The 12,797-nt window shown below is 37.7% G+C and overlaps 1 protein-coding gene across 10 annotated transcripts in view; it reads right to left on the bottom strand.

Annotated features, from left to right (window-relative positions):
* DMD (dystrophin) overlaps positions 1–12,797 on the bottom strand; it is a 1,160,159-nt gene that overhangs the window by 1,034,063 nt on the left and 113,299 nt on the right. The window contains exon 1 of one of the 10 annotated variants that reach the window (XM_055801175.1): positions 2,246–2,493. The exons of the other annotated variants lie outside the window; for them this stretch is intronic. Within the exon in view, the coding sequence (XP_055657150.1) occupies positions 2,246–2,264 (19 nt within the window). The 5' untranslated portion in view covers positions 2,265–2,493. Of the gene's footprint in view, positions 1–2,245; positions 2,494–12,797 lie in introns of those variants that run through there. 10 annotated transcript variants of the gene reach the window in all.

Here is a 12,797-nt window from a genome sequence, read left to right on the forward strand (position 1 = left end):
TTTGGACATTTATAAATGGCTGCATACTTGGTTCTAAAAGAAGAGTGAACAACTATGTTAATGGCAGCCATGAAAACACTCACATGGGAAAACTGTAACCCTGCAACCCAAAAAAGAAAAGAAAAAAAGAATCTATGACTTCTTACAGTATCCATTTTACTGCTGTTCAATAAATAGCGCATAGTTTTCTGTTGCTTTTGCAAAGATGCCAGGCACTTGCACTACCTTTGATTTATTTCTGTTCAAGTTACATAAAGAAATGTCTGAAACCATGTTAATGCACACTATTGATCCAGTAATAGTAATAGATTATATGGCAAAACGTATTTTATTGGCTAAAAATAGGGGTTATAGAGATAGGATGCTCTGGGGTGTAGCTCAGAGCATGGGATGCTCTCACTGTTAAAAGCTGAATTATTTTTTTATGGTATTTATGGGCCTTAATTCAATTTGCTGTTTGCTCATTTGATGTATCACTCCTCACAACATAAATTCTATATGGAAGTAAGATAATAATGTTATTTCATGCTGCAAAACAGTTTGATTTAAACTGAAAATATTTATTCTGTTTATGAGCAGCTTTTTAAAGCCTGTGACATGCTACAGTCCAATCTGAAAGTTAATATCACAGAGGACACATACTTACCTACCCAGATGAGATTGTGTTAGCCTACTCAGATTTCTCTAATGTATCGTGGTCAATGAACAAGAAGATCAACTTCATTGTCCTAACTGCATATTTTATGAACTGTGACAAGTTTGTTATAACTCATTTGCTCTAAACTTTTATTCTGAGATTGCAAAAGCACCAAGAGATAAACTCAGCAATGTCAACAAGCTCGGTGGCATAGTTCAAGCTGTGAAGGTTCAATAAATAGGTCTGTAAACATTGCAAATCAACACAGCTTTTGATGAAATGTCAAGCAAGACAGAGCTTAGCCATATTCAGCTCAGCTTGAACTCATAAACCATTAACTGGCCTCTGTAGTTTCCAGAGAAATGTATCTTATGAATAAAGCACAAATATTGAAATAGAAATAAAAATATTTTCTTTTTCTTAAAGAGAGAAGATTAATATCTATTTAAGAACAGGAGACAATATTTTAATCATTCCAGTAAAGACTGATTTATAAAACCATCCAATATGACAACACTACACATCCTTATGATGGAGCTACCATTTTTTCACCTCCAAGTTTGGAAAGAATGCAAAAAGTAGGAAGAGAAAACAAAATTAATTTTGAAATACCAGAAGATACTTCCGTTTTGAACCACTGCAAAAATCTCTGGGTTTTTTCCTGCATGACGCAAGAAAATACTGCTTGCCTCAGAGAACACACATATTCACCTTCCATTTTTAGAAAGAAGAATAGAATAAAAATTTTTACAATGCATCTACATTCATTTATACATATATATAAAATATATATAATGCTATTTATAACAAGCTAGCATTATTTTTTTTTTTTTGCCACATAGTGGAGCATTTATTACACATATACAGTAAAATAGTCTCTAAAGACTTATTTCCAAGTGGCTTGAAAGATATGAGGTTACTTTAGCTACTTTTTGGAATCAATCCTCTGCAGACAAGTCTATGCAATTACCCTAGACTGAATGCAGGATTGTTTTTACCCGATGGCCCAGTTTCCAAGCTATTTCTATATCATCAGTTGAGTAATTCGTTTGACCATGTCCAAATTTGTTTGCAGTAAACTTTACATCTTTCTGCTGTCTTTATAATGACAGGCTCATTTAGTAAAACAATTAAATACTCTTTGATCAGCTAGCATCTATTATCTACAACTGTGCAAACACTCAGTATTGTCATTTGAACACATTACAATGTCCGCTGGCAGGGGGAAAAAAAAATAATATCTGTTTAACCTAATAAAAGATTTACCGCATGCAAAAGTTTGTTTTCCCTTCTGTATTAACACCCTGTTGCTATTCTTGAACCAGGTTTGAATTTAAAAATAAACCTGTGCAAGCCACGGATATCTGGCAGAAGGGAGCTGGTGCTGTTACGGGGCCAGTCCCCTCCCAGGAGCCCCATCTGCCCTTTACCTCAGAGTCCTCTCCGAGGAACTTCCCACAGCCCCCTGTACACAGCAGGCAGCGCCTCTGCCAGCCACAGACATCCCAGGAGGCAGCCAGCTGACCTAAATGCCATCGTTAGGGTTGTGTTACTACTGCTCTTCACTCTTTTGAATATTCCTTGTATTCATTTACAGCCGGTACTCACCCGACGCATCCCCTGGCATTGCCGGCACTGCAGTGTCTTGCTACCTTTGTGGGGAAGCGGACAGTTGATTTCCCCGTGGGTACTTCTCTCTAACACATTCTCTGAAGTAGGAGAAACCTGGAGGGAGACTCATTGCCAGGTGCAGGTGACACATACATGCAATCACCCTTCAGCTTCACAGGCACAAAGGGAGTACCCTCTTCTCAGAGGCTAACAGGAGAATTATGTCCAGTTTTGCTTTCTTAAACAACAGCGAGGTACTCTCCCAAGGCACGCAGCCAGTGTCTGCTGCACTCCCTCCCTCCTCCCTGAAATGGTTTCTCCCTACACAAGCTCAATCTACCTGATTATATTCTCTCCTAATCAGTAATCTCAGTTTCCCCAGCAGTAGCAGCCCTCCTCCTCCACCCGGGATTTCTGGAGGGCAGGCTGCACCAGCAGAGCAGCAGTGCTCTGGGGAAGCAGGGCAAGGGAGCAACATTTTGGAAACACTCATGTTTCTGTTTGCTTTTTGTTCGAATGCTGGAGTGCAGCGCATGTCTGCGTGTGACACAGATTATCCTTCCTGCTTTTACAATCCCATTCAAAGAGGGTTAAAGTCCCTAAGAAAAGAAGGCTACCTGCTTCATCAAACAGTAACCGCTTTTCAATGCGTTCTTCTTTGTGTATCCTTTCCCTAAAACTATTTTACATCCCTTTCATACATGACAGTGTTTTTCCATCTGTGGTATATTCTTCCCCAAATCTAGTTAGCAAATAAAGTAGAAGAGGTATGATTCCTTTCCCCTCCTTTTTCCACTTTTAAACTTAAAGAAAAGGGGAAAGATAAGTGCAACCCATATTACCATAACCAACTTTAACATCACCTGTTGTCTTTCAACAAACACGCTTGCTCTAACCCCAAAAAGCTTGTTTGTGGTTTTGTTTGGGTTTTTTTCTTTAATTTTTAATAACTGAGAGGGGGACACACAAAACAGTTTTCCTCTTTTCTTTTTTTGTCCCGATTATTCCACTCTTATTACTGCAATATTAACTTTTATTTTCCTGTAAAACTTCTAATCAACATTTAAAGACTACCGCAGAATAAATTCAGAAGTTCTTTTACTAGATAACGGGCTTGTTTTAAAAACATTTGTCGAGAGAAAGCAGTGGGCAAAGCATCGATCAAGGAAAGATTTACACTAGTATTTCAACCGGGCCGTACAGCGTGTGGTCTGTCAGGCACAGCACAGCATAAAACTGTGACAGCGAAGAGGCAGGAGACGTGGAGATAATAAATACTCAGGACTACTCCATTCTGAGATAGTGTGGTACTGTATTTAAGCATTATGAAGATCTCTAAAATCTGGTGATTTTATTAACTAAGCTAAACTGGCTGTTGTGGGCAGTGTAAAACTGGAAGTTATCATAAACCTTGGAGTCTGTGTAGATTAAAAAAAAGTAATAGTATTAATTAGCATTCATTTGATAGCAGAGCCAATCAAGGGGAGGGGGGGAAGGGGGAAAAATATATATATAATCATAAACTATATAGCACCCTCCTAACAAAAGTGGATGTCTATTGTTCTCAGTTTTCAGCACAAAAGTCCAGTACAGAGATGCTTCTGAAGGAACAGTCAGCCTGAATATTACTGTACGCTCTGACTTGAAGTGGCTTCTTCCACAATTACCATGGTCAACCACCACTCCTCCCTCCCCTTGCATCCTGCATTGAAAGTAGCATCACTGTTGCTGGAAAGGTCCAGCTTCATGGTCCTCCTAATACCTCAATAGAGTTTGTTAGTAACAATCTGTTTCTTTCTCAAAATTTAATTTTTCTCCCAAAAACATGCAATACAAATGTTAAATACAAATGTTATTTACTTGGTTGATTACCTGTTATCATTAAACGCAGCAAAACCTCAAATCCGGCAGTTCTGTTCTTTTTTAAATAACAAAATTAAAAGGTAAAAATTAATAGAAAAGTAGAAATCTAGAAATCCAGATATTGGGGCGGGGAAAAAAAAAAAACAAAACACACCACAAAAACCAAAACTATGCAGGCATTGATCTGACATGATAGAGATGTTAACACATCAGATACATCTCCTTTTGTGCTACCCTAAAACACAGACTATTCAGAAAAACACATTCTTCCCCTGCAAAGCAGGGCATATTTTCTATAGGCCACTCCGCTTTTCACAGCGGAACTTCCACACAGATTTGAAAGGTTACAAGCATATATACTAGACATTTTCATAAACTAGTCTGTCCAATTTACTAAACTTTTTTCCACTTCAGCTGCAAGCTAATAAAAATATAATAAATTCAAGTAGGCTCCAGCTTGAATTTAACTTTGCTGTGCTTTCTTTTTGTCACCCAAAGGAACATACCCAGCCTCTCTCTGTTTGCTGTAATAATCCATTCAACTGAAACTAAAGGTCATTTCATGTTCTATTCAGGGTTGTTGACTTATCAAGGCTTAACAATTTTTTAGGACAACAGCCTAGAAGGTTACTTGAAAGTAGCTTTAAGTTAAACCTGTTAGATTAAGCTATTTGAACTACTCAGTCAGTCATGGAAAAAAAGACAGCCACTAAAAGTTTTTTAATGGAATGCACAAGACAACAGAGCATCTAGGCACATTCCTTATGCCATTTACAGCATGGGGGATGCCTCTGTGCTACCAAGGGTAAGTGTATCTCACACCAGAATAGCATGTTGCTGCATATCTGGAAGGCTCAGAGATGCAATTTCAAGCCTCCGTTATGAGCAGGACAGGCTGCGTGTTTACTTTCACCTGTTTTCTAAACAAAATTCAGCAGAAACTGTGCATGACTGAACATGTATATGATGGTGAGCTTATTCCAGTGCTAGCATAACGCAGAACAAGGTTAGTAAGTAATTACAAATGGGGATGCTATGATCATCTCCATATAATATAGCTATTTACTCTGTAACTCTGATAACATGAAGACCTGTCACATCCATGTCTTGAAGAAACAGGTGCTATAGAAACACAGCACTAGACACAGTGCCTATTCCCAAATATTCCAAAAATTTCACAAATTTGACATAATCATGAAAAGCAAGGAAGAAATAGAAAAAAAAAGAGTAAGTCCACTCATTAACATAAATTAATAATTCATAATAAAATAATGATTAGAGAGTATAGAGGAGTCTAGCATGAGCTAGAGCACATTGCTCAATCTCTTAATTTCGGCTGGGAAGAAGAAACAGCAATTTTCAGTGCAATCTACTCCTCTTTACAGAAATTGTTTTCCATCACTTTGCAAAAGGGCAGACATGCACTGCAAAGGGCAGTTGCTTCAATCTCTAGTCTGTGTGTCTGCACCACAGGAACATAAGGACAGGCCTCAGCTAGAAAAGATCTTGTTAAAATATTAATTTCACAGAAACAGTTACTTTTTGTCATTTATTTTTGTTGTGCATTTATCAAATGCTTTTCTGGGTTTTTTTTCTCCTAAGCTCCACAGGAGAGTTACACTTGCTTGTAGGAAGTCTTGACTGGGGTCATTAGCTGATGTAAGCAAAAATACCCCTAAACGTTAAAGCACCATTGCTTAGGTTCTCTAACACCTAGACAAAGTTATTGCAATTCAAAAATTAAGTGCTTTCTGTGAAAGGAGGGAATTTATTTTTAGTGTTACAACCTGCAAGCAATCTGAACTAATGACAAGTTGGTCCACAACTGTTTTCTGTCATGTCCAAAAGAACCATAAAACTCCTGTCACACACAGCCTTTGAGGTCATGCATGAAATGTAGCTGCAAATCACCTGGTGAGAAAAGCACGTCTAAAATCATACACCACAGTTCAGCCTTGGATTCTTCCCCCATATGGGATTCCTGGTTTTACAGAGCCATACTTTAGGGGTCCGCTCTTGTTCTCTGACCTCTTTCCACCTTGTGGGCTGAAAGAGCTGCACAGAGTGCTCAAGGACCATCTCTCCTGCCCAACACAAATGCCTTCACCAGTTTCTCACCTTGTCGTGCCTGCCACAGTCTTTTCCTTCCTCCTGCATCACTAAAGCCTCTGCCACTGCTACCCAGCAAGTGTTGACTGGTGAAAGGAGGGTGTTACACAGAGGAGCTGTGCCATATAACCACTGAGGAACCAGCTGCTGTTACAGGGAACTCAGCCGTTGAAAAATAAATACCATGCAGGTGGTTTGATATTAGAACAAAGAGCTTGTTTGTCTTCCTAAGTAATTTGGAACACAGGAGAGGAACTTGCATGTTTTTGAAAGAAAAAATCAGAGTTTATACAGACACTATAAGGAGTCCTTACAAACTGCTCATGAGAAGGAGCCTTCTACAAGGAAACCTGTTATATTCTTCTGTAATTGAGAGCTGTTACTACTGAACGAGCTTTATACAGAAATACACATTTTCCTTAGATTGAAGTGATTTTTGATAATCTGGGATTAGAAAAAGAATAGCTAGAGCAGAGGCAAAAAAAACCCCAAAAAACCCAAGCCAAAAACTGCAAAGGCTTTTAGAAAGAATAAATTGATAAAATCACAGGCAAAATCCTGATTTGCTGAGGTCAAAGGCAAAACTCCACTGGAAATTGATTTTGCTTCAAGAGCAAAAGTCAACATCTGCTCTATTTAGTGTTGCATTATGGAAGAAGATAGCTGTTCATTTGTGCTGTGCTCGAGAGGCCTTGCTGAACACTAGAGCATCTCTGTATACTTTCCTATAAATATACACAAATAAAGCTACTCTTATTATATAATTATATAATATAAAATAAATAATATATTTTCATATATTCTGTCACACTTTTGTATAACTTTTTAATATATATATATATGTGCATGTGTAGATACACATAATTTTAGCATATCCTTATATTTCAGGATTTCGGGGTGGGTGTGTATACATTTTTGAACCACAAAATTCTGTTTTCATCAACAAGCTCCCCCATTTTTGTACTTCTGTCTTATACTTTTTCTTACCAGTGTTACCAAGTGATAACAGCCTGCCAAGGAAGCACACAGCTTTTAAAACAGTGTTATCTTAAAAGCTACAGGATATAATAATATTTTTACTATTTTTTTTTTTTTTCAAAAAAAAAAGGAAAATAAAAGATCATTACTGCTGTATCATATGCAATCCCTGGAAGCATCTCAAATGACCCAAAAATGTATTTCCTTATATAAGGTGGCTGTAAGTTGTCCATTTTCAATTCCTTTATACATTCACAGTTTGGACTACCTGATCATATGTAAGCCTAACTCAAACGTGTCTATTCAATCTAACATCTTGTTTGTGGTAATAAAGGACTGCCTCATTAGGTGAGGAATTCAAAATGTGTAACTTTTGCCACATGGTTATAATAAAGCAGAAAAAAACCCTATCTCTTGCAACGGTTTTTATCATCCCAGGCTGGAGGATTACAAGTGTTATGCGCTAGTGAGTCATTACCGTGCTGCCCACTGTAATCTGCCTGAAAACTAATGTATATATATATGAGAAATAGCTATTTGTAGTCAGAGGTGTTTTCAGGAGTAACATACCTAAAGTTTAAGACACAACAAAGATTTGTTAGATCCTAATTCTTTCCAAAATTACTTCATCACTGTAAGTATATGTATTCTGACTCAGTTTCTCAGGAATATTCAAGGACTGCTATTACTGTAGCAGTATGATGACTACTTGGTTGAATGGAGATAAAAAGCAGTTTCAGGCCTGGAAGACCATACATATTGAATTTAAACTGCGCATATAGGAACTAAAGATATTATCAGCTATAGCATAATGTACTGAAGCTTATCCAATTGTCAGCTGGCGTTGTGATAAAGTAAAAGAAACGTTATTAAATCCTTATCTCCATGCAAACCCACTCTCAAAAACCAGTCAGACTTTCTAGGGTACCAAACTACAAAAAAAGCCAACCTTATCTGCAGACAACTGTCAGAAAATCATAAGAAACAAATAATGTCTGCTGGATGTAATGATTTCTGATAATTTTATAAAGCAGTTTCACTGAGTTTTATAATCCCAATTTGCTGTAAATTGATGTTTGCATGGAGTTTGGATAATGTCTTAATTAGGCAAGCTAAACAGTAATAAGTATTACAAGATATTCCAGTCCCTGCTTTCTCTTGTAAAGCTTTTCTGTTGCCTCATGCTTCCTCAAGCAGTGGCAGAGGTCTCTAGCAGAGTTCCCCAGACTTCTGCAGGGCACTCCGTGCTCTGTTCTCCTGCACTGCCTTTTCTTCCTTAACTTTTGATCCAGTTATATTTATTTTTCCATTTGAGCGCTACAAGAAAGCATCTGGGACAGCTTCTAAGCGAAATCACTACCTCAGCCTCCTCAAAATATCTGTGCTGCTCCATCCTTCGTATGCTGCCCCTGAAAAGCACTGCTTTCCTTTGTCTAGTTTCTTATGACAACTAAGGTAAGGACCAGGGTATTTGGGCACTCTCAGAGTACGTCTGTGTTTGCTTAAAACTGAACAGCCTTGGCAAGATCAGTTTTAAACCAGACCCCTCATGAAAACAGGCTCATGCTGTATACATCCTTGGGAAGCCTTGAAGGCTGGACCTTACCACCAGAGCACCCAGCATTGCTCATGAAAGACAAGCGAGCTATAAATCCAGTACACTTGAATCAAGAAAAGCACAGCAGATTTTCCCTAACCTTCAGTGTATTTTTCCCGCCCTGTATTTCTTTGGAGCTACAGACCCCTTCATTTCTTTCCTGAGTTTTTGCCTTTGTTTTACCTCGTCTTCTGATTTTTTTCATTTGCCTGAAAGTCTGGTTCACTTTATATCCCCATTACATGGTCTGTCTTTACCTAAATAAAAAAGACCTTGTCTTCAAGAAAATTAGAGCTAGGAATTACATTCTGTTTTCAGTAAAGCTTATTCAGTCAAACTTATTAAAGAAGGAAAAACATCTGTTTATACTCAGGAAATGTGTATTTGCTTCAGAATATATTCTGGGTTTCATTGACTAGCACCATTACTCTGATCCCACAACTATACATTGTGCCACCCCCCCTCCCCCCAGAAAACAAACCACCAAAACCCAAACCAACCAAAACCAAAATTGCAAACATCCAAAAAGTCAAGTAGAACATCTCCAGCACCACATTACTGACCATTCTGAAGCACTAGTTTTGTACTCAATCACAACTTCTCTTAACCATTTTTTTTCCTGCATTGTCTCACCCAGTTACAAAGACCCATATTGCTTGCCTTGTGAAACCTTACAATTACAACAGCTGCAGCCTGCTGTAAAACAAAACCTTCTTAACATACATCTCACTGATAAGGCTTAATTCAATGAAATTGACCATTAAGATTAGTGTAAATTGAATTGCTCTCTCAGACTTGCTGATAATCTCTCGACAGACCAATAAATATGGGGATTCCAAACAGAATGAGTTATGATGCTCAATCGAATACTGTCGTGTGTCCGCCCCTGCTACCCTCCCTTACTAACCTCCAGAACATCACAGGGATTACACAATAATTTGCTCTAGAAGGCTTGTCAGAGATTTGATATTTTGATCCCAGTTAATTAAACAGTCCTAAGTCTGCATACAGAAAGCAAGTTGCAAATGTTCACTATAACAATACAAACTGACTTAACATCTGAGACACAGATTGTAAAATACACTAAAATAGTTATCATTTCAGTTGCAATTATGCAAAAAGTAATGCAGACACTGGACCTGAATCCAAGCTCAGAAAGGTTAATGAAAGAACACAACCAGAAGCTAATCTGCATTATTCAGGGCTTTTTAATCTTTAAATAAAAACATAATAATAGTAATAAAAGTAGGTTTTATCTTCAATTATTCGGAAGAAATTCTTTACTGTGGGAGTGGTGAGACACTGGCCCAGGCTGCCCAGAGCAGCTGTGGATGCCCCATCCTGGCAGTGCTCAAGGCCAGGCTGGATGGGGCTTTGAGCAACCTGGTCTGGTGGAAGGTGTCCCTGTCTGTGGCAGGGGGGTTGGAACCAGATAATATTTGAGCTCACTTCTACCCAAAACCATTCTATGATTCTGTAAAATATCAAACAATGGTTACACTTAAGAATTTTAGAAGAATGATTACTCCCAATTCATTGAATGATAGTTATCTTTAAAAATAAATGATATATAAGGAACAATGCAAATATTAATGAATTCGGTGATTTTCATAATCATTGAGACTTTGATCCTATGCTGTGGAAGCCAGTAGACAGTTTTATTAATCAAATCAGTAATAATTTGGTCAAACTTTCTTCTATTTGCAATCTCCTTTCAGAGACATATTTGGAATACAGGGACTGGTATTTCTTTAAAACATATCAACATACAGATAGATTCAATGATTTCCTCATGCATTATTTCTGAATTGTCCCTACATTTTCAGACTAACTCATTATGAGACTAGCACAAACCTCATTTTTTTTGGTTTTTCTGCACAAGTCCTTTTTGTTTTTTTTCCACATACATCTGTAGCATAGTAATGTAAATTTCTAAGTGGAACTGCAAAGATCATAGCTTTTTCAAACAGACATACCTGAAGTAACATGGGGATTTTACCATGTTTGAGGGATCATGCAAGGGAAAATGTAATCATCCTCATGCATGCACAAATACATGCTCTGATCATACGATTGGATATACACAGTCTTGTGTCAAAGACTGACTGAATTTTTATCACACAATGGGGAAAAAGTGTCAGGCAGCAACTGGAACAGATTCATTACTCTAAAGATTGAAAGTCATCTTTAAAATTACAGGTTGGGTACCCCTGGCCTAGCTGAACCTCATTAATGGCAAAAAAAAAAAAATTGGAAATCTTGTTGGAAATCTGTCCTATTTTGACCATTTTTGATTGCTTGCCATTTTATCTAGGTTGTTAAGAAAAGTTTAAGAGGAAAGTACTGTCTGAAAATATCCACATTGAAATAAATCAGTAATAGTGGGCAGCTATCAATCCAACAAAAGAAAGTATGTAATGATATCAAGATGATGCTGGACAAGTTCAGAGTAGCAACAGCAAATTTTTAAGCGTGAACAACACAAAAGAAATATTTCTGCTTCTGGTGTTCTAGATTTCTGAAAGAAAAGCTGTAAATCTATCTTAAAACTATAGATGTGGTACTAATGATACAAGAAGATTAGAGAGAAGTCAGTATAATCTTAATGGTCCCTTTAACCCTAAGGAATCACATCCATTACAGTTTTCACTTGACTTTGGTTCATGCCTTTACCTCTCTGCACATGCAATGCATTATAAGAAGAGGAATTACATAGTTCCTAAATAACCTAAGACTGATAGAGGTCCATTTATTCTTCAAGTTGAAGTTGATTCTAATTAACAAACTCTCACGTTGTAAGAGGTATGTTCCCAGGTCAAGATTAACAACCAGCATTTTGGGGCTGATAAACTGGGTAAGTGTATTTAAAATTAGACAGACAGATATCCAAACATCATAAGCATAAAACTCTACTATGAGATTTATTTTTTTTTAATGGAGTAGTTCTAATGATATCATCATTGTCAAATGTTGCTTACTCTTTGATATGAAAATATCACTTACTTTTTATGAATTCTCTATGAAACGTGGTAATGACTTATCAAATGGGGCTACTAAGATGACTCCCGTACATACAGTACAATTAAGATATAGCAAATAAAACAGCTTCAGTTTTGTGGTCATTCCAAGCTTAAAGTTAAATATATGTGCACACAGTTGTACAACTGGGATTTAAGACATGCCTACAGTTGTTTGTTGGTTTTGTTTTTGTGGTTTGTTGTTTTGGTTTTTTTTCAGTACGAACTGTTTACCGCTCTAACCAGCTCTGTAGGCAGTTTTGCAAACTTTTGAACAAGTAGAAAGCAAGCAGAGGTAGCTATAAGACAAGTTGATAAACTGTTGATCATACACAAACATTTCAGAGCTTTTTTTTATTTTTTTCCCCTTTTCATCGATCTACAATAACATGAAAGTCTAAAAGTAAAGAGGGCAATCTTACATTTTATTCTTTAAAACAAGATGAGATTCTAGTTGTGAGTGGACACATAAATCTTCACTAAGTAGGTCAATAGGTGTGAAGAAAATTTCCAATCACAACAGTTGCAATGCTGACATACTACTCCAACCAACCCAGTTTTAACTTTCTGCTTGCAAACTGTACTGAGAATTAATAAAACAGGGGCTTTGCTTTCCCCTTCTGTCTTTTTGCTTCCTGCTCCATCATGCTACTCTTCAGCACCCTTTTTTTTTTCTTCTTCCCTTTCTGGGGAGGGGTGGCGGAGGCAGGCCAGGGGGATGTGTTGGGCTGCCCCTGGTTCTGGTGGGCAGGCCGGTGCTGAGGAGAGGGGGAGTGACCTGGGTGCACAGGGCAAGGCTGTGCTCTGCTGCTGCTGGCTCTGGTCACCACTGTATTTCTCTATTTCGTACCTGCATTGGCACAGAGAGTGTAGAGACTGGTGACCTTCAGGAAATGCTCTAATGCAGTCAGAACTGGAATTATCATTACTCACAAACACGCTGCTTCTCTTGTTACCCAAATTAGCAATGTCTTATTGACCAGAC

This window comes from Falco peregrinus, chromosome 4 (assembly GCF_023634155.1).
Source record: "Falco peregrinus isolate bFalPer1 chromosome 4, bFalPer1.pri, whole genome shotgun sequence".
Classification (NCBI taxonomy): domain Eukaryota; kingdom Metazoa; phylum Chordata; class Aves; order Falconiformes; family Falconidae; genus Falco; species Falco peregrinus.